At 41.1% G+C, this 22647-nt stretch overlaps 1 protein-coding gene across 8 annotated transcripts in view; it reads right to left on the reverse strand.

Moving 5' to 3' along the window:
- Nucleotides 1-903: 903 nt before the first annotated feature.
- SYT7 (synaptotagmin 7) overlaps nt 904-22647 on the reverse strand; it is a 274392-nt gene continuing 252648 nt past the window's right edge. For all 8 annotated transcript variants that reach the window (XM_060770790.2, XM_060770798.2, XM_060770780.2 and 5 more), the window contains 5 exons: nt 21676-21946; nt 16975-17144; nt 13472-13586; nt 11226-11425; nt 904-3775 (listed from right to left, as the gene is read on the reverse strand). In XM_060770790.2, coding sequence (XP_060626773.1) covers nt 3671-3775; nt 11226-11425; nt 13472-13586; nt 16975-17144; nt 21676-21946 — 861 coding nt within the window. In that variant the 3' untranslated portion in view covers nt 904-3670. The remainder of the gene's footprint in view (nt 3776-11225; nt 11426-13471; nt 13587-16974; nt 17145-21675; nt 21947-22647) is intronic.

Below are 22647 nucleotides of genomic sequence, written 5' to 3' on the forward strand. Positions count from 1 at the left end.
ATCGAGAAAACCAAAGTGCTGTTCCAGCAGTCACCAGCCGCCCCCTCTCCAATGCCAGAGATACAGCTTAATGGTGTAACATTAGAAAATGTCGACCATTTCCGCTACCTTGGCAGCCACCTCTCCACCAAAGTCAACATCGACGCCGAAATACAACACCGCCTGAGCTCTGCAAGTGCAGCATTTTCCCGAATGAAGCAGAGAGTGTTTGAGGACCGGGACATCCGTAGGGATACTAAGGTGCTTGTCTATAAAGCTATTGTCCTCCCAACCCTCCTATATGCCTGTGAGACGTGGACTGTCTACAGACGTCATATGCAGCTCCTGGAACGATTCCATCAGCGCTGCCTCCGGAAAATCCTGCAAATCTCCTGGGAAGACAAGCGGACAAACGTCAGCGTGCTGGAGGAAGCAAAGACCACCAGCATTGAAGCAATGGTCCTCCAACATCAACTCCGCTGGACAGGCCACGTTGTCCGGATGCCTGACCACCGTCTCCCAAAGCAGTTGCTCTACTCCGAACTCAAGAATGGAAAACGGAATGTTGGTGGACAGGAAAAGAGATTTAAAGATGGACTCAAAGCCAACCTTAAAAACTCTGGCATAGACACTGAGAACTGGGAGGCCCTGGCCCTTGAGCGCTCCAGCTGGAGGTCAGCTGTGACCAGCAGTGCTGCAGAATTCGAGGAGGCAAGAGTGGAGGGTGAAAGAGAGAAACGTGCCAGGAGGAAGGCGCGTCAAGCCAACCCCGACCGGGACCGCCTTCCACCTGGAAACCAATGCCCTCACTGCGGAAGAAGATGCAGAGCAAGAATAGGGCTCCACAGCCACATGCGGACCCACAAGGAAACCCATGATGGAAGACCATCTTACTCGTCCAACGAGGGATCGCCTAAGTAACATGGTCTTTTTCCTATGTGAAAAAGTGTCCTAAAGCATGGGAATCTAACAACCTACTGAATTACATTTGATAACTGACCTGCATTTCTTTTTGTTCCATCACTACCCATCTACACCAATATGCATGCTTCAAACACCATGGGTAGATTGATCAGATTGAAAAAGGTAAATATGGAATGTTGTGTTCATTTTATTTAGAAGACACAGATCCATAGTACCACTCAACTACAGTGATACATGGCTACGAAGATCAGATGGAGAATGAAGGATGCATAATTCTTAATTGGAAATATTCTGTGAGATTCTGAACATATACAGAACTTTTTTCTGCATTGTTGATTAGCTGCATCCTTCACTTTTCCACACACTTAGAATAAAAAAATGTTGCACACAGATTCATATCAGAACACATGTTTCACATGTAAGACCAAAGATGTTAACCTCTGCAATGAATAATGAGTCAAAATCTCTTATTAATTGTACCATAGTAATAATGAGTACTATCAAACAACTGGAGAAAAGGGGAAAACAAATTGACATGATGTGTTAAGCACAACAAGTTATTTCTAAATTCTCATTGTGAGAGCTGTTAGCAACAACTTCACTTGTTAAAACGCATGTGGCTGTGTGTACCAAATCAATTAGCAAATATCTAGTTATAGTGAAACAGTGAACTTATGCCAATATTTTTCCACGCTCAATGAAGACATTTCCCTACTTCTGGTCAGGTATTTGATGAGACGTGAATAATAAAATATCATTCTGGGGCCAATTGTCTTTCCCTGTATTTTCTCCTTGGGAAGAATATTGCCCAAAATATCAAGGGATTATGGCAACATAAGTATTTTCTCAGGCATTGGGCAAATATTCAGTACCTTCTTCTATAAGGCTTTTCTTTGGTTGTACAATGGCTTCTGAGGTACAACTCTGGCCTTATTCAATATGGCATTTTTGGCCAACTGTGATGTGCCTGTCAATCTTCTGGCTGGTGTTGCATTGCTGGGGTGGTGGTGGGGAAAGGAAAAGCCTTCAGCTGCTGGGACCTTCAGCAGATGTATGGTGGCAGAGTTTTGCACCCCATCAGCATCAAATAGAATCCCAGTTGACATTTTATATATGACCTGAAGTCCTGCATTGGGAGCTACATCTCTGTAGCTACATCTCCCAATATCACCTTGTAAGCTGCACAGCCCCACTGAACAACCATTTTTGGTTTTTGGAGAGTGGTGTGATCAATGGTGATGCATCCAACTATTTCCCTTTAGCAAGATGTAGTGCAACAGATATCTGCAGAAACGTCTGAGGACCCACAAGGCATCCCTTCGGGTGATATCTTTGTAATGTATCAATCCAAAGAAAAATGCTGCTACTGAAAATGTCCACATGGAAGAAGCTTACAAAATGGGTTAAGGAGCAGGGCACTTTTGGTCATCACATGGTTGGAACAGAATTCTGAGCTGCCCCCCCCCCCCCCCCCAAGTGAGTTGCAATTTTTCTCCACTTGACGTTTGAAAACAATGATAATGATGATGATGATGATGATGATGATGATGATGATGAAAAGAAGGAGGAGGAGGAGGAGGAAAATTTTAAACTAGACCAATCACTTGTGTCTGCTTCTGCCAAGGATGTTTAGATATTGCCAGGAGCCTGAGTTGTTTACCTCCAGAAAATTGGAGTATGATCATCATATTCCTTCTCAATTGTCAAAAAATTGTTGGTAGCAAGGAACTAAATCTACAATCTAACACTATAATCCAGAACTCTGGTGTGTGACCTGTGCTTCATGGTGGCTTCTGGCTCACTGTGCCATACAGAGATAGATTAAGAGCAAATGACCTACTTGCCTCTCACTGACTTCTCTCCCTTCTGACCCAAAGCCCCAATATTTGTTGTGCCTCTTTTCCGTTCCACATGGCATAAACCTCTCCATCCATTCTGGCTGGGCTGTCAATCAAATACCTTCATAAAAACAATTCCTCTAGGGCCAAAATAAACACAAGAAGTGACACACAAATGCCCTGCACGCATAGTTACAACACACACACACACACAACACACCCACATGGAGCTTGTGGGAGCACCGTGGCTCCTCGCCCCTTTGTTGAGTGGCCTGGCTAGGAGAAAGTCTAGCCAGGAGCATTATTTATATTATTCTTATTACTCTTAACAAGTTTTATTGAATTATAACGAAACAACCTCATTGAAACCAAGCACGTGATCTCCTTGTCATTCCCCCTCAGGCCTGAGCAGCTACCCATGCGGGCTAACATTCTCATTGCAAAGTTGGGTGCCACCCCAAAGGGCCTTTGGCTGGAAGAACTCATAGGAAGTCTTTTATGGCGATCGCAGACCCCTCTCCTCCCTTCATGCCATCAGTACTCATGCTATACTCTGAACCCAAACAAATTCTGTGCTGAGGCCACTTTCAGCTGGAGGGCTGATCTGCTCCGGTCTCTCTCTATCTCTCTTGTTCTTTCTACATAAGGAGTCTGAAGGAAAGGCTAAAGCAGGAGGTTTGGGTAGTAATGATGTACTTTATGGTGCAATGTGTGCTGAACCAGCACAATAGGGCACCAACACCACTTTCACCCTGATTTTTAAAGTATGTGTTTTCAAGTTCACTCCCTTAGCCTATGATCATTCCCAAGCTTTTGCCCCCCCCAGAGGAGACCTCGGTGCAGCCGCTGTGCATAAATTAGTGAGAGTGTGGCCAAAAAAAGTTGACTTGGTGCACTGAAACCCAGAGCGAGTCCTCGGCGTCTACCACTCAAGCCTTGAGCTGGTGCCACTGTGCCACAGCCTGACGCGGATGTGAAATCATATCCTTCCAGTGCTTCACTTCACCTGGCCCACTCTTCCATGACAGATAGATCTAAGAAGGAAAAGGAAACAAGTCACACAGGAGGATTAACCTTCTTCAAAGAGCTTTTTTGCCTCCCTCTCATCTACAGAGTCCTTCCAGCCATTACTTTTTCCGGCCTTTCCTTCTATTTCAGATGCTGATTGCAGCATCAGATGCTGATCTCTGGGTTTTTTTTTTGTATCTCCCCCCCCTTCCGCCCAATTATTTTGGCTCCATACATACCACTTTAAGTTTCTGCATATTATTGCTGCCATCTTCTTCCACTATTCTTCTTGTTTCAGAATTCAGAAATCTGATTTTTTTTTTCCCTATTACAATTCCTGGAATCTCCTAATCAGCACTGGCAGTGAAGTTGCAATCTGCTCAACAAATCAACATTTGTACTGTTTTCCCATATCCTCCATACTTCTCCTACATACATTTATCTACCTGTTGCTTCACTGGCACATACCTTAGTTGAAGTAACTCAGATTACAATGGAACCAACCCTTCTCAACATAGTAGTTTAACCTAATGGGGTGAGGCAGCTATGGTTGCTTATTTGATGAATCTGACTGCACCCCAATCACATAAAAATGGGGTGCATTTGTTTCTGATTTCTACATTTTAAATGATGTGTAGGGGAGGGGGACTGCAAACATGACAAATAAATGGGTTCCAAAGAAAATCAGGCTTTAACTCTTCCCAGAAGCCAAGGAGATGAATCTGAATTTGTCCTACTTTGGCATGTCATGAGAAGAGATGACTCACTAGAAAGGTTGATATGCTTCATAAAGTTGCAGACAACAGGAAAAGAATAATAAGCAAGGTGGGACTGTAATTGGAAAAACTTGTTTGTTTTTTTTAAGCTTTGAGTACAGATAATAGAAGGAACAGAGAATCTATTTATCTGTCCATTAGCATCACCATGAGCACGCATCTATTAACATATGGCTTAATATAGACACACTAATAAATATACATGTATATACATACTGGGGACATGAGCATAGATTCTCCATGGGGGTGTGGTTATGGGGGTTTGTCATGATGGGCGAACTGAACCACTGAATGTCAATCATGCTTGAGAAATGCCAGCATGGGAATATACATTTCAAGTCAGCTAAATATAGCTAAATAATAACAATAATAGTAATAATAATTCTTACCCGCCTCTCCTCGCAGCTCGAGGCGGGTTACAACATAACTAAAAACACATAATCATCATAAACATTCTATAAAATACACATTAAAATGTATTTCTGCAAAATACATTTTATACATAGAACCAAGATTAAAACACAAGATGCGGATTTAAAATTCATGATTTTCATAGGAGTTGCTTTATTCAGGCATTTCCCTGGTTGTTTTTCTTCACATAAATCTCTCAACTTTTTCTGTGATCACAGTTACACACAGCAGCCATTTCCACAATCACAGCTGCAATTTCTGTTGGATCTGCCACAATCATGGAAATTGCTTCAGTATTTTGGTGTATTCTTATTTCCTACAATTCTCTCTCTCTCCCTCTCTCTGATAAGTGTACACACATTCTGGAGGGACTGCACTGAGAAAAAAGCATTGGAGAAAAAGCTGTATAACTTGCCCCACTCATTCTCTGCTATGCAAATTTCAATCAAGCAATCCCATGCTAAAGTGCCAGTTGTTCACCAAGGATTATGTTCTGCCAGTGGTCTATAAAGTTACCTATTGCTTCCTTTGTCACTGTGCTCATTTTCACAGTAACTTTCCTAATGAAACAGAAGCTGTTTTAAACTGAATCACAGTTAGGCATTCTCTATCCCAATATTTTCATTAATTTATAGTTTATTAGTGGCTCTCAGGACTGTTACTTGATTTTCTTTAATTCATTGGTACTAGAGACTGAACTTAAATCCCCAGAACTACAACTTACATGGCAGGCACTATTGCATACTGGGCACAATTGGAAATCCAATGATTTAATGGAGTCAGGACTTGCAACTCCCCCTCCCCACCAAGAAGGTACCTTAACACCTATGAACCATGTCTAATGACAGAGGTCTGTCTAGTGAGTGGGGTGCAATGACAAATTGTAATGGGGTCCTGCTTCTGATTGCCACAGTCTTACTGGTAGGAAAGGTCTGGAAATGCCATCCTTTCGCATCTCAACTGAAATCCAAATATGCCCCAATGTTTCATGTGGATTTTGCATGGTGAAGTAGGGTTTTTTTTGGGGGGGAAAGGGGGCTATAACTCTAGTTTATGAATCCAGAACTGCAACAGAGGAAATTAGTCAACTTATGTTGAACACTGTACTGGACCTGGGAAGGGGGTGGGTGGGCGTGATTAATATAAAAAGTGAGTAGGCACTTCTGCAGGTTTCCATCAAACTTAATTCATCTGTCCAGGAATGTGGAGGGGCCAAGGGTCACAAAAATGGCTTTTCCTACATCTATTTTAAAGAAAGAGGACAAAGCAGTAGGTCTATTTCTTTCCTTTACGAAAGCATATCTGAGAAACGCATTTTCCTATTTTTGACATCTTCAGGGGAAGTGAAATTGAAAACAGCAGTGTCTTGAGAAGACTATCTCTGCAAGAATGGAGAATGAAGACATTCACAAAACAAGAAAATAACCAAACAGGGTTGCTTGGATGCAGAATAGTTTTTTTTTTTAAAAAAAGGCACATAGGCAAAGCTACAGATAATGGACAAGAAAGTGAGATCCTTCAATGATAAGATCAGACAGATGTTTCTGAAATATACAGAGGAATGACACTTTGAGGAATGACTTCTCCCAGTCATATTACCCCTGGCGATACATTTTACACGACAGCATAACCCATCTGATTGGGTAATGCAATCAAGCGTGGAGCTACTGAGTACTCTAACTTGGGCACATAGCTCTTTCCAGAGAGAGATCTCCAACCACTGACTCCCTCTCAACTGCCTTGGGCTTCACATCTGCCACTGCAAAACCAACAGCGAGGCCCAATTTGATGGAGCTTTTCACCCACACCAGCTGCCACCCTTCATTCCTCTTCTGCCGAACAAATGTGTTGGAGGTGTCAAATTTAGTTATATGCCAATGCAAACAAGTGTTAATCCCTCTGGTAGCTCTGGGTATTTTTATCCACTGGCTTTCTATATCATTGCATGGAGGATGCATGTGTCAAGTTCTCCCACGCAATGACAGCCAAGAATTGTCTTCCAGATTCACTAATGGAGCCTCCCGACTCTCACTCAAAGAAATGTGACTTCATAACTTGATTGCACAATAATAGCAATTATTCAATCACTCATTATTATCACATTGCTATGGCAGAGGTTGAAGAGGGCGAGCTTTTCTAAACCTTCAGTTGCACTCGCCTGAAACTTCTTGACAAGTTCTGCTCTAATTTATTTCTCATTTGTTACAGTTCTATTCTGGTGGCCTTTATCTGAGACAGAGACTGTATGACCCTCCAGAACTTGCTGTTGTATGTGCAAATCTTATTATCTTTCACTAACTGGCCAGGGCTAATGGGAGATGCAATCCAACAATTTTAGAGAGCTATGTGTTGTTCAGGTTGCTTTAAGTAACCTACATTGATGCTTCCCAAGCTGATGTAAGGGACTGATAATCCTTTTTTTTTTTTACAGTGTGCTAATAATCAGTATTATATCTCTGCCTACCGACGGAAGCTGTATTTTTCTTTCTTGGAAACTCACCAGGGATTGTCAGCTATGGAACAAGATTTTGAATAACATTGATCTATATGAATGTTTTGTCTTGATCTGCTAAATTATGTATGCATTAGATTTTTTTAAAGGTTATTTTCAGTATGCCAACAAATAATAATTCCCTTTGAGAATTCACTGCCTAGGTTAAATAACTTACACTAGCCAAACATATAGGCAGCTTGTGCGTAGTTAGTTTTCTACTTATTTTGGAATTACTCAAATATGGACAACACCTAAATCCTGCTAATATTCCTATTTCTCATGTGTGCTAAGCAAACAGAGGATGAAATAATTCCTCTGGACACCTGGAGTTGCAATTTCATTTCCCCACTAGATCTAATGCAGTGGTTCCCAACCTTTTTTTTTTTTTGACCAGGGACCACTCTCCAACATTAGTGCAAAAGGGTTAAAAATCAGTTTTTGGTCAATTTTAGATTTGGTTTGGTTATTTAGAGTGCTGATTCAGAAAATTGCATTGGATAGACTACATCAGCTCTTGTTTCTGATATGTCATCCAGTAGTTGCCATCTGCTCACCCACAGAAAACCATATTTAATAATCTAGAGCTGATGTGGTCTAACCAATGCAATTTTCTGAATCAGCACCCCATATAACCCTAAGAACAGGCCTAAAAATGAAGACACCAAGGGCCCCTCGCTTCCAGGCGCCACATGGAATGGCTCCACTCAGGGGGAGGGAGAAGGGGAAGAAGCAGCAGATAAGAGGCTCGTTGTCATGCCTTTCATGGGTAGTAAGCTTCTCCCCTCCCAACATCCCTGCTGTCTCGGCACTATAAGAGGGTTTTGTGAGACACTCTCATTGCAACGGTGTACTAATAGTGAGGCCACAGACCATATTTTAGTTCTTGGGGACCACTGTGGTCCACGGATCACAGGGAACCACTGATCTAATTGGACTTTCTTCCAAGCATACTTGCACAGAATTGCACTATGAACACCAGCTTTGTGTGATACTGAGTCACATTGAGAACATGATCGAGTTTACTCTGTATTTAATTCCTGGCCTGCCATGAGAGTAGACCAATTAAATCAATAAGATTAATATATACATAAATATACAATTCAACATTTGATTCAGTAAACCCCCTTTAATTTAAACTAACCAATAGGTTTCAGACCTTAGTCATTAGGAGGGAGATTTCCCAGTAGTGGGCCAAGTGCACTTTCTTTAAACAATTTTGATGTGCTTGAATTCTCATCCTTTTCATGCTGGGTTCATGTGATGCTGATTTTAATCTAATATGCATGTTGCTTTTTCTAATAGAATGCTGCATTAGGGAATAATTGACTCTCTACAGCATACGACTATAATAACAAGATTTATATGTTAATTTATCATCGTTGCATTAAGAACATCAGAATTATATATATTTAATTTAAATCAGATTTGGAGCCAATTAATTTTTCTAAATTAATTCTGTCATAATTACGGATTTCTAAACACCAGTTCTTCATATCCCTTCCAAGTTCATTCAATTCCATTGCTATACACCCCTGCAAAAGATACAACAAATCACAAGGAACAATTGACCTTGTTGAGGAAATCAGTGCAGAATAACATCTGGAAATGGAGCCTGCTGTGTGCTTTTCACATTTGCTTTACCCAATATTCAGCTTGAAACTCAACCCATGTTTACTATGTGGATTCAAAGGTTTAGTTTGGGTTTTAGTCAAAACTTTAAAGGACCCATCCAAGGTATACCTAGGCGTGTTCCTTTCAAGGTCTGACTAAAAACCTGGGGTGGATTCATAGCTTCACTGAAATGGAAGATGCCAGCTGTGGTGTGTAGTTCTGCCTTTCAGGCATATGTTAGAAAGTGATTGAAAAGATAAATAATATAATCTCCTTCTATAGAGAAATCTGTGAAAAGGAAAGCTAATTGAGTCAAACCAAGTTTTTTCTCCTTCTGGCATTTGACTCAGGAAGCCATGGCTTCTCCAACTGGCAGAGGAAAAACTTGCCTAGTAGGAAAGCCACTCGGTCCTTTCCTAAAGCCCCAATTTGGCATGGAATGGGGAGGCTGCACATTGGTAATTCTTTTTATGAGGCTCATGAACTATTTCATTGTTATGATATGAAAATAGACTCAGAAGCGGAGTGGGCAGATCAAAAGACAACCTGGCAAAATGGCACTACCTAAAAGAATGCCATATCTTGTGTGACTGCGGAGCAGAACAGATAACTCTGCACCTGTAAGCTTGTCCATTGTGCCCTGCCTCATGTACAGAGGAGGAATTGTTGGAGGCTACAGACAATGCTGTTGCTGTTGCCCGTTTTTGGTCAAAAGATATTTAGCTGCCTGCACACCTTCTATTTTATTAGTTTTATACTAATTTATGCAATGCTTTTGATACGAAATAATAATGTGAAAATGGACTTATACTGCTCAGTTAATAATAGTCATAAACCTGCCATTTTTGTACACATTTATCTTTCTGTGGGACTTTTTGATTGATTTGGATATTTGCTTGGTACCTGGCTCTAGCAGTGGCTGGATATGTGCCTGAGTAGGATAACACCAGTGGTATGGTGGAGTTATTTTACATATTTGTCATATTAGGAGCTAACCAAACAGTTGTATTGTATTTAAAAAACCCCCACAAAGTTTGAAAACCTGTCATTCTATTAAATGTCCATTGACCAGTAACTGGCCACTTGGAGTGCCTCTGGTGTTGCTATAAGAAGCTGCTCCATTGTGCATGTGGTGGGGCTCAGACTGCATTGTAATAGGTGATCTATGGTTTGCTCTTTTCCACACTTGCATGTTGCGGACTCCACTTTGTAGCCCCATTCTTAAGGCTGGCTCTGCATCTTGGGGTGCCAGAGTGAAGTCTGTTCAGCGCCTTCCAAGTAGCCCAGTTTTCTGTGTGCCCAGGGGGGAGTCTCTCATTTAGTCTCAGCCACTGATTGAGGTTCTGGGTTTGAGCCTGCCACTTTTTGACTCTCACTTGCTGAGTGTTCCAGTGAGTGGGAAATTAGGACTTGCAGGGTCAAAGCCCCAGGACTTTTTATTTGCAGGATATCATCTCTTCCTCCACTAATTATGGATTCCAGCCACATATGGATTTCCTCCATTATGCATTATTTTAGCTGCAATCTCTGCTATAATTGGAGCAGAATAGCTGCAATCCCCGCTATAGTTGGGACAGATTGTCCCAGCAGCACTGTAATGTTACTATCGATCTATGTCTTAATCCATATTTTTCTGTGTTGCTTGGGAAGTAATCTCTGGTCTTTCGTGGGTAAGAATCATGATTTTTTTCAAAAGACCTGTTCCTAAAGGAGTTTAACAAAGCAAGAAATGTAATTTTGTATATAGATTTATATAGTTGCCTACTTTTTAGAAGCTTCTTATGGGGTGTTGCTATTGGGACTGTTGCTATAGGGCAGTGGTTTTCAACCTGTGAGTCCCCAGATGTTTTGGCCTTCAACTCCCAGAAATCTGAACAGCTGGTACACTGGCTGGGATTACTGGGAGTTGTAGGCCAAAACACCTGGGGACCCACAGGTTGAGAACCACTGCTATAGGTAGCAACATGATGAGAGCCTTCACTTCAGTTTGCCATATGTCACACGACAACACCAGTTCCAGAAGTAAGTGTTCCACTTCTCATCGCACATCCATCCATATCCTGCTATGGCAACTTCCTATCTACTTCATTTCTGTCCACTGACTTCTTGCTCTGACTCACAAAACCACTGAAAAGATCTTGAGAAGAACCCAGAGAGTGTTTTAGCTCAAGGAAAACATCTCACCTTCCCAATGACATCGTTCCGGCTGAGCTTATCCTTATCCATGACAGTGATGATAATGGTTGTCTCCCTCAGCTTCTCTGTGGGGATGTCAAAGATGAAGGACTCGTTGAAGACAGGGTTCAAGCACCTCTTCATCACCACTGTCTTCTTCTTCTCCACCCGTTTGTCTTTGTACATCAGCCACACCTTCACATAAGGGTCTGGAACAGGAAAAGGAGGACATAATCACCAGAAGGTTGTTCACTGTGTATTCATATCCCATTGACATTTTGGGAAGGACAACAGAGAGAAGTGGAGGTACTTGGAGATTACACAGCTTTCGGGAGTGCCCACGGGGATGGTGTGAGGTGCTTTCAGTGGTTTAACCCAGTGATATAGTGGAGTTGGGCTCATAGGGTCAAAGCCACATGACTTTTGATTTGCAAAATGAGGTGCAAACATCATTTCTTTTCTCCAGCTAATTGTAAAACAAGCAAGTGAAAAATATATTCACCTCCCTCCCACTGAAAGCTCCCTAAAAGATGGGGATCCAGTTTATGCTTTTGGTGTAGGCCATAGAAATGCAATCTTCTCATTCCACAACTGGAGAGAGGAACTTCTCAAATGTGGAATGGTTCTAAAACATTTTTTTCTGAGGATTATCTTTCTGATATTCATTCTTTAAGGACTTTCCATTGTCTTACCTTTGAGGTCACTCTCTTGACTTACCTTGTGATCACTGGAAGGCAGAGGCCTGAAATGTTTCCAAATTAAAAACAAATATATACCCAAGAAAACCAACTCAATACAGAGAAATAGACCTGTAGGGTTCTTTGATGGTTCTATGACCAATTTCAGCTTTTACTATATCTATTTTAGTCACAATTATACTCTACATTTTTCCCTCATGGAAACCAGCATGCTACACATAGGGTTCAGAGGTAACTTCTCATCCATCCACTGACCAGACCCCAATCTTGTTGAGCTGAAGGAAGTACTTTCATGTTGCACCTTGGGGCACAGAAGGGGTAAGCTACATTTCAGTTAATACTTTAATAATTAAACTGAAAAGTGTGTTGCCTCATTATTATGAGGAAGAGCATTCTCAGAAAGCTGTGGCTCCTCAGTCTATTTGGGAATCACCTTGAACTCTGGTTTTCTTAAAGATGTAAAATAACATTTGCTAAATTTCTTATCATTGACAATTTTTTCACATTTATTATCCATCTCCATCACCAGCAGGAAAAAAAAAACCCACTTCTACTTCTTCTGTATGAGCATTCTTCTCACTCCCATTAAGATTTCAGCAATTTTCACATGAAGTCTCTGTGCAAAACTGTTTTCCCCTTATGTTAAAGCAAAGGATAGCCACCCACAGCACACACCAGATGGTAGGCCTGTTGAACAAAAAGATATAACCAACTCTCTTCCAGTTTCTGCTTTTTGGAAGTCCATGCAACAAGGCAGCAGCAGTTGTATTTTGTGTCAAAGCAATTTGCAGAATTTGTGCAAAAACAGTCTTGCAAATGGAGATGGCTTGCTCAAAACTGAGCCAAAAAAACCCCACCCTGTTTCATGAGAAAAATGTCAGGTTTTTAGACAGACAAGGATTGACATCCCTTATTCTCATTACGAGCCTGAACCCATGGCACAGTCCAGCCCTGATAAAACATCAAAAGGTGATCTTTGTCTGCCTGCAGGAAATATAGTATCTTTGTTGTGCTTGAAATAAAGTATGCCAATCCTTCTCCTTAATGACATATATTCTTGGTTGTTGTCTGTTATGTGCTTTCAGGTTGACATTAAGTTATGGCAATTCTATCCTAGAGGGGTGGTGGTGGTCATGATGGCGGCAGCAAGATGTATTCTGAAGAGAATTGTCATTGCTTTTTTAAAGGCTGAGAGTGTGTGACTTGTCATAGGTCATCCAGTACATTTTCACAGTGGAGCAGGAATTCCAATCCTGGTCTCCAGCACTCTAGTCCAATCCACTACTTTACACTGGCTAACTCTTTGTCAACTGCAAAAAAAAAGGGCAATAATTAACCTATGGCAGTAATGGCCCCTCTATCACAAAAGAGGATACTTAAAGCAAGCAAAGATAAGACAAGAATCCTATCCATCAAAGGGCCTCTGCCAAATCTTAGCCAAATATGTTAGAGGCTTGTAAATGATCAGACCTACAAACAAAAGGATATTTTGTGATTTCCATTAGATCTGAGACGGCTTGCCACTGCACAGAAGGGCTATTCTGGAATACCAAATACCTGATGTTCCCCCAATGTCCATGGCTTTAAGATTCCGGGCTTTGATAATATTCACAACGATGGAGTTAGCAGAAGGGTTGTAGCAAAGGGATAGGAGCAATTCTCCTCGGCTTCCCTGCAGGAAAAATAAAGTTAGCAGAGAATGAAGAATTATTCAAAACCCCTGTTCGTCTTCACTAATGCCTATTGTATCTGTTCTTCTCAGGCTGGATCTACACTGCCCTATACCACAGGATTTGATCCCACATTCCAGAATCATAAAATAATAGAGCTGAAAGAGACCATGTGAGCCATTTAGTCCCACCCACTGTCATGCAGGAAAGCACAATCAAAGAAGCCCCGACATGCCCATCCAGCCTCTGTTTGAAAGTTTGCAAGGAAGAAGCTTCCACCACACTCCGAGGCATAGAGTTCCACTGCTGAACAGTTCTTACAGTCAGGAGGTTCTTCCTAATGTTCAGGTGGAATCTTCTTTCATGTAATTTGAACCCATTGCTCCAAATCTTAGTTTCCAGGGCATCAGAAAACAAGCTCACCTGCTCTTCCTTATGGCATCCTTTCACATATTTATACATGGCTATTATGTCTTCTCTCAACCTTTTCTTTTGCAGGCTAAACATACCCAGCTCTTTAAGATACTCCTCATTGGACCTGGTCTCCAGATCTTTGATCATTTTAGTTGCCCTCTCCTGGACACCTTCCAGCATGTCAATATCTCTTTTGAACTGTGGTGCCCAGAACTGGACACAATATTCCAGGGGAGGTCTAACCAAATTCCATTGGTTTTTTAGCTGGTGCATCACACTGTTGGCTTATGTTCAACTTTTTGTTCACAAAGACTACCAAGGTCTTTTTTACATCTACTGTTGTTGAGCAATGCATCACCTATCCTATATCTTTACATTTCATTTTTCCTGCTTAAGTGTAGTATCTTATATTTGTCCTTGTTGAAATTCATTTTGTTTGACCCAGCTCTCTAATCTGTTATGGTCATTTGAAGTCTGATCCTATCCTCTGAAGAATTAGTTGTCCCTCCTAATTTGGTGTCAACTACAAACTTGGTAAGTATACTCCCTAAACCTTCATGCAAGTCATTAATAAAGACGTTGAACAGAACTGGGCCCATGACCAAACTCTGCGGCACTCCACTAGTCATTTCTTTCCAGGATGAAGAGGAACCATTGGCGAGCACCCTTTGGGTTCAGTTGCTTAACCAATTACAGATCCACTTAATAGTAGCCTTGCATAGCCCACATTTGACAAATATGTTTGCAAGAAGGTCGTGGGGAATTTGTCAAAGACCTTACTGAAATTAAGATATGCTAAATCCACATTCCCTGCATTTACCAAGCTTGTAACTGTGTCGAAAAAAGAGATAAGATTAGTTTGGGATGACTTGTTTATCTATTTTAAAAGGGTAAAAGCACATGTTAAAAAGGTGTGTTTATAACCTGATTCTGGATGAAAAAAGTGCACCTTTGCATGACCGTTTATCTCTGCAGTCATGCAAAACATGTACTTTCCTTCTCTCCCCTTTATGTAGACTGCCTCAGTGCATGTCTGCTTTTTAAAAGTATCAAACAGCTGACCAGCTGACTGGGCTGTCAAACAGACACACCTGTGGTTCAAGGGAAGCACAAATGGAAAGCAATTAGAACTCTCTGAAACTCTTTCTTTTATACTTTATAATCTTAAACAGAGGTTGAATTAACAGTTGTGGAAAAGAAAGATTCCACAGAAGTTTTTTTAAAAAAATCCTCCATTATGCGTTGGACCTCATATGCACACATATGCCGCTCAGAGCCAGAGTGAAGACAGAGGAGGCCAGGGGACAGTTCCACCTTGTCTCCTGTGCTATGCTGATATATAATATAATATATAATTGTATAGTACAATATAGTGATGTATAGTGCTGATGCTAATGGTATAATGTATATTGTGTGTGTGTGTATCTTGTAAGCCGCTCTGAGTCCCCTTTGAGGCGAGAAGGGTGGCATATAAATGTCGCAAATAAATAAATAAATAAATAAATAAATAAATAAATAAATAAATGTGTGCCTATATGGTCCAGTGCATAATAGGGTTTTGTTTTGTTTTTTAAAAACTTCTGCTGGATGTTCCCCATCTGCCCTCCATCTTGATCTACTTCAAACGGTTCTGGCCAACTTACATGTCTGAATGCATCTTCCCTTATGAACCTGCTAGGACTTTAAGATCGTCCGGGGAACAGATCCTGAGATATAGGGCAGTGTAGATCCAGCCTCAGAATGGAACCATCCCAATAGGATGAAAAAATGAATCTCCTTCCTTTACTACATCTTTAAGTATACTTTTGTCACCATCAACTGCTAAACGGAGGAAACAACTGACTTACACTGACTTACCTCATTACTGAAATCACCTTTGAATTGACACTGGTTCTGGTGAAACAAGCTTCTGGCTCAGACTTGAGCATCACCTACACTGTCATATATTTCAGTTTGGAACTGCATTATATGGACAGTTTAGAAGCAAATAATGTAGTTTAACTGCATTGAACTGCATTATATAAGTCTACACTGACCATATAATGTAGTTTCAGACTGCATTATATGAGGTATATATGGGGAGCTGTTCTGAAATAACATGGGGACTTGGAGTACTTTCACAGAGCATAATTATAGCAACATTGTCCCACTATAATATCATGGCCGTTGCCTAAAAAATCCCACGTTTGTGGTTTGGATGGAGCAGAGGCACTTTGGCCAAGAATTCTTAATATTTCTCTGTTTATTGCAACCTTCAGAACGCGAAGGGTGGAACAATGGAATTTAAAGTGGAGTCATAGTGCCATAACTGAATAATTGTGAAAGGGTCTGGATTTCAGTGGAATAAAAGTCAGGTTCAGAGTCTTCTTAAAGGAGGCAGGATTTGTGGCAAGATTCATATCCCTACACTTGAGTATATGAAACAATTAATAATTTTGTTAAAGGAGCATTTGTTTTAACATTAATATCTCTCAGGAACCATCCACACAAGATAGTCATTAATTTTGTTCTGGAAGCAAAGGGTGCCTGTGGGATGTATGTAAAGCGATTTTGTAATAATTATTCCATGTCCATGAGCAATGAGCTTGCTATAGTTAATCTTTTCATTTGTGACAGACAATCACATAGGTTCTGAAACATAAAGAATATTTTATACTGACCTCTTTACCATCCCTAAAATAGCCTGACAACTTTCCCCCACTATGTAAGAAGTATCTTATGGTCTCAACACTGCTCTCATTCAAGTGTTGTTAAGAGGAGTAGCTGGCAACTTATCTCTAGCAATCTTGGCTGGCAGATTCTGGAAAATGTGGTTCAAAAGTACAATTTCCAAACTCAATGGTCCAGAAGGCAGCCATTGAACAAGCCAAGGAATTCTCCGGTCATATTAGACACAGGTTTTTCATCACCCCCACCATATGCATTAAACTTTAATTTGACTAACTCACAATGTAAAAGAAATGCAAAATATCTTACACTGCCATCACTGCAGGGTTTTAGGTCTTTCCAGAATGTTTGCATCTGGGTCAAGTCCACCTTGTTGAGGGGAATAGACACTTCCCCAATGGGGTCATTGCGACTGAACCGATCGTAATCCAAAACCTGTAGATACAGCACCCGCTGAACCACTTTCTCATAGGGAAAACCTGCCAGAAGCAAAAAACAGATGAAGAGCTAAGAATCTAATGGCATGGAGCTGCATTAAAGAGAACCCAGCCTGGATTTGGGCAAAAACGACTATTCTATTGGACATGTTGGTCTTGTCCGCATTAGAGTACAGGCAATCCCAAGCTATGAAGAAGATAGCTTCTGTAGGTTTGTTCTTGAGCTGAATGTATATATAAATCAGAACAGGTATATTTTAAGTGTATGTCAAGCCAAAAAATGTATTTTAACTTTAGATAGCACAGGGAAGAGTTAATACTCCGTGATCTGTGTTTCGCTGTCTGTACCCCTGTTTAGAAGATTTCACCTTACTTTCTGTCCCTGTGATAACTGGATTTTGAAAAAAAATGGCTTATGGAAACGATTGGTGGTAAAGCTTCAGTTGAGGCACCTTTTCCCCATGATAAGTCTTTCAGGAGTGAATGTCCCTCCCTAAGGTTTGATTTCTCTCACTTCCTGTTGTCTCAGTCCCGTCTTAACTATGTAAGACCCCATTTACATTGCTAAATAAAATCCAGATTATCTGCTTTGAACTGGATTACATGGCAGTGTAGACTCATATAATCTGGGTCAAAACAGATAATCTGGATTTTATATGGCTGTCCATATGAGATAATGAGATATATGTAACCTGGGGGGTGTCTGTATGCATTTAGACTGCTGGTAAAGAAAGGATCAAGATTAGCCCAGCTAAAAGATGGAATCCTATGCTTCTGGGCAATCTTGTAGCCTTGAATAACATTTGTAAGCATTTCAGATGAATGAGTAGTAATCCAATTTCATCAAACAAATGCAATGCTTCAGGGAACTGATTGGTTGCTCTAAGGTCCAGGAAAGAATCCCAGACCGTATCTGTCACTGCATTCAGATCACCAGCGAAGGCTTTTGGCCTCTCTGTAGAGTGTAAGGCACTAGCTGCTCTTCTGAGGATAGCTACTAAATGTGATGGACTATGGATATGATCCAATTTGGCAGCAAGCAAAACAGTAGATCAAGTAGAGGAAAGAAAGGATACGTAGCACGAATGGACCAAAGAGAACAGATGGACCATATATGAGATGATGTCAAATCTAAGGGATGAATGATGTAGGCTTTGCTGCAGTCTCTCGTTTTTGTGGGATTTACTTCTCAAAACACGGATATGGTATGGGTTGAAATGTATCACCTCTTTAAATGGATTGTGTGCACACAATAGCCCATTCCCTGATTTTTTCTGACGTATGTGGAGGTTATTGTTTGATTTGCCTTGTTTGCTTATTGTTTGATTTGCCTTGTTGTTGTGATGTTATATTCTCTATTGTATTGTGTTTGAGGCTTCGGCCTGTGTAAGCCGCATCGAGTCCTCCGGGAGATGCTAGCGGGGTACAAATAAAGTTAATAATAATAATAATAATAATAATATATTATATATATGGGTTTTTAAAATATCCAATTTACATTTCTGAAGTCTAAGAATATTTTCTGGCAGTTCCCAGCACTAGCTGCAATATTTTTACACCATCCTTCGATTGGATTTCTTTTTAATTTTGAAACATATTTGAACAAAGTAATAATCATTCCCTCCTTTCTCTTGTTCATTTTAAAGTGTTATAATGCATTAGTGCATCTGTGAAATGACACTTTTGCACCATAACCCCATAATTGTTTTAAAAAACCTAGTGAGGGGACATTTTGCCTTTCGAACAATAGGATCACCCCAGCAAACTGTGTCTAGGATTTTATAAACCTTTGGAAAAGCCTTAGATTAGAACAAAAAATAGCTAGAAACAGCCTCCAAAAACAGAATAAGTGGATATGGAGGTAACAACTCTGGGAAAACCCAGGTTTCTCTTCCCTTAATCCTCAAAATGCCTTTTGCTTAAAAAAATAAATAAAGCTGATTGTGCACAGGCAATTTATTCATAGACAAGATGCACACTCATCTCATCTCATCTTATGGAGCCCCTGGTGGTGCAGTGGGTTAAACCCTTGTGCTGGCAAGACTGAAGACTGACAGGTCAGGGACAGCGCAGATGAGCTCCCTCTATCAGCTCCAGCTTTCCATGCGGGGACATGAGAGAAGCCTCCCACAAGTATAGTAAAACATCAAAACATCCAGGGGTCCCCTGGGCAATGTTCTTGCAGACGGCCAATTCTCTCACACCAGAAGCGACTTGCAGTTTCTCAAGTCGCTCCTGACACACACACAAACACACACACAAATCTTATTATATCTATTTTATCTTTCTCCTTCCTTCCTTCCTTCCTTTCTAGGGAATCAAGCTATGAGGTCTCTATGATCGTTTCGCCCTGTTGCTTTTTCACAACTCTTCAAAATGAATTTTATGTGGGCGAAAACTAAAAGTGTTCCTAGAAGAAGAAACAAATATGTATGGGAATGCATCGAGAGAATTGAGAGAGAAAAACTAAACTTAAATGGAAAGAAATGTGACAAGACCCATTGATGGTACCAGGGGTTAGTTAGGTCATGCAGTTGTTAGACCCCAGATTTCACCTTCACCTTCCTCACTGGACAAAATCCAGGGCTCCTACCTCGGCAGTCACTTCCTGTGAGAGTCATCTAGGCTGGCAACTCTTTAAGCCTCATGTGATGGCCTAGAGCAGTGTTTCTCACATTCTGCTACTCCAGGTGTTTTCGACTTCAGCTCCCAGAAATCCCAACAAGCTTATCAGTTGTAAGGAAGTGTGGGGGCTGAAGTCCAAAACATCTGGAGGACAAGAATTTGAGAAACACAGGTCCAGAGAAGTAGACAATATTTACATACTGTCCCTCTCCGGAGCTGCGTCAGCTCCTCACCCCATCCCAGCCACTTAAGAGAGCTCCTCAGCTAAAAAAAAACAACAACAAACTTTGGGTGCCATCATGTTTCCCGAGCACAGCTTCCTTGTTGTGTTGCCTTCTGCTTCCATTGCAAAAACTGCCCTCAGGAAGGATTTATCAACACAATTTACCAATGTGTCAAAATGGGATTTCTCCAACATTCTCAGGTATTGTCTGTGTCTATTTATGAACAGTCACAAAGCTCTTCAACATTATGCAGTTATTTATTGTAGCGCTTTGATTCCACCATAACTGCTGTGACAACATCCTATGGGATCCTGGGGCTTGTAGCTTGGTCAGAAACACCAGAGGAACTCTCAAGATGGGAACTGTAAGTGCCCCTCCTTTAACTGCAAATCCCAAATGGGAGTTAAAGAGGAGTCACAGTGTAATGTGAAAGGGCCAACAGATATAATTTTTCCCACCTAATACATTCTTGTAGAGGGAATTTAGATATTATACTCACTTTGAGGTGAGGTGGCTCCACTTGTTAGGGCAACTCCCCACACTGCCTTATGAAGAATTTCCATGAAGCAGACGACCCTCACAAAAACACGGGAAGGCTGCTATAATTCAGTAATACTGCAGTCACTGCCCGTTTCTAAAATATGTCCATAGCTCCAAGTTCATAGTGTTTGAAGCTGATATAATTTATTCTGAATATAGGACACGTCACCACTATATGATTGACAGCCACTGCAACACTAGTGTGGTGGTGCAGCCTCTGTGTGGGTGAATATGAAATGTTGTAGCTCTTACGTGGAGCTCAAGCCATGCTGAATCATTTCCAGAAATCCACTACCCTGATTATTGGCAGAAGGTAGGCATCATGGCTTAAATAATTTTAGCGTTTTATTCTATGTCAGCAGACCCTCTATTCCCATTTGGCTTGAATCATTCTGCACACTTGCATTGGCAGTCTTTTCCACAAATTATTTCACTATTTTAATGTTCTGACAATGATAGCAGACAGTGATATATATATTTAACAGGTGGTGGAAATGTGAGGTGCAGAACACATTTGTGTTCCCTCCAACTTTTCACAGCTGAAAACTAGGACAAGCGTTGCAAAGCACCACCAGAGTGTATTCAAGACGGCAAAAGTGATTACAAACAGTACCCAGTTAGGAAAAAGATAGGTTCTGTAGGCTTTTTCTTAAGTTGAATTTGTACGTAAGGTACATTTTTAAGTGGAACTCCAGCAAAAAATAAATATCTACTTAATTCTGAACAGCATAGGAAATGTATCTTCATGTGGGTAGATTACCTCTCACTTCCAGTTGTCTCACCCCCATCTGCAATTGGGAGTCATATATAAGTTGGATATTTGAAACTTGGGAACTCCCTGCTAATGTGGAAGAACTCACAAGCTAGGAAAGCCTGCAGCAGTTTACTTTTTCTTTAGCCAAGCAGGACAGGCACTCTACACTTCCTCCCACTTGTTAATACAGCACTTCAAAGTAAGTGAAGTAAAATGAAGGCAAAGGGAGAAAGTGAAGAAGGAAAAAGACATCAGGACACTTTAAAAGCATTTCAAATAGTGGGAGTATTAATAGTAGATGATTAATTAGGATTTTCCTTGCCAGATTGGCACAGTTTGAAGGTATATATTTGTTAAGCAACTTGCCTGGAGTGAGAATAAATCCTTTGTCTCTGTAACCAGCAGCCTAAACCCGGATCGTATCACCTACCTTCAAAGAGAAAAGTCTCATTCCAATGGGGGTTTAGGTTCTTCCTTTTCACCTTCGTCTCCAGCTTATGTTTTTTATCTGGTAGGAGGTAAATTTTGACAAAAGGGTCACTTGTGCCACTGAAATCCTTGGCTGGAAGCTCCTGAGCTTTCAGTATTTTGACAGTTAGGGTAGATTCCTGGAAATTGTAACCAACACTAAACTGGATTCGGCCAAGGTTTTCTCGGCTGGAGCTGTCATGTCCCTCATCATCTTCAGACCCAGGGGAGAGCTAGAGAGAGAGAGAGAGAGAGAGAGAGAGGCAGTGGTCATGAATTCTGGTTGATACACATGGCCCATCTTCACAGTAAGCCATTCTTAAGTATTAGAAGCCCCAAAGGGTAACCAGGGTCTAGATCAGTGGTTCACAACCTTTTTTTGACCAGGGACCACTCTCCAACATTAGTACCAAAATGGTTACAAATCAGTTTTTGGTCAACTTTAGATTTAGTTTGGTTATTTGTGGTGCTTATTCAGAAAATGGCATTGGACAGACCACATCAGCTCTAGTTCCTGATACAGAACATGTCATCCAGTAATCGCCATCTGCTCACCTACAGAAAACCATAATTAATAATCTAGAGCTGATGTGGTCTATCCAATTGAATTTTCTGAATCAGCTTCCCAAATAACCCCAGAAACAGTCCGAAAAACAAAGCCACCAAGGTACCCCCACTTCCAGGTGCCACGCAGAATGGCTTCGCTTAGGGGAGGGGGGAGGAGGAGAAGCATCAGTCAGGAGGTTTGTTGTTATGACTTTCATGGGTAGTCAACTTCTCCCCTCCCAACATCCCCGTTGCCTTGGCACTATAAGAAGATTTTGCGAAACCAGTCATTCTCATACTGCAGTAACGGTGAGGCCACAGAGCATATTTTAGTTCTTGCGGACCATTGGTGGTTCATGAACCACAGGTTGGAAACCACTGGTCTAAA

This window comes from Anolis sagrei, chromosome 1 (assembly GCF_037176765.1).
Source record: "Anolis sagrei isolate rAnoSag1 chromosome 1, rAnoSag1.mat, whole genome shotgun sequence".
Taxonomy (NCBI): Eukaryota; Metazoa; Chordata; class Lepidosauria; order Squamata; family Dactyloidae; genus Anolis; species Anolis sagrei.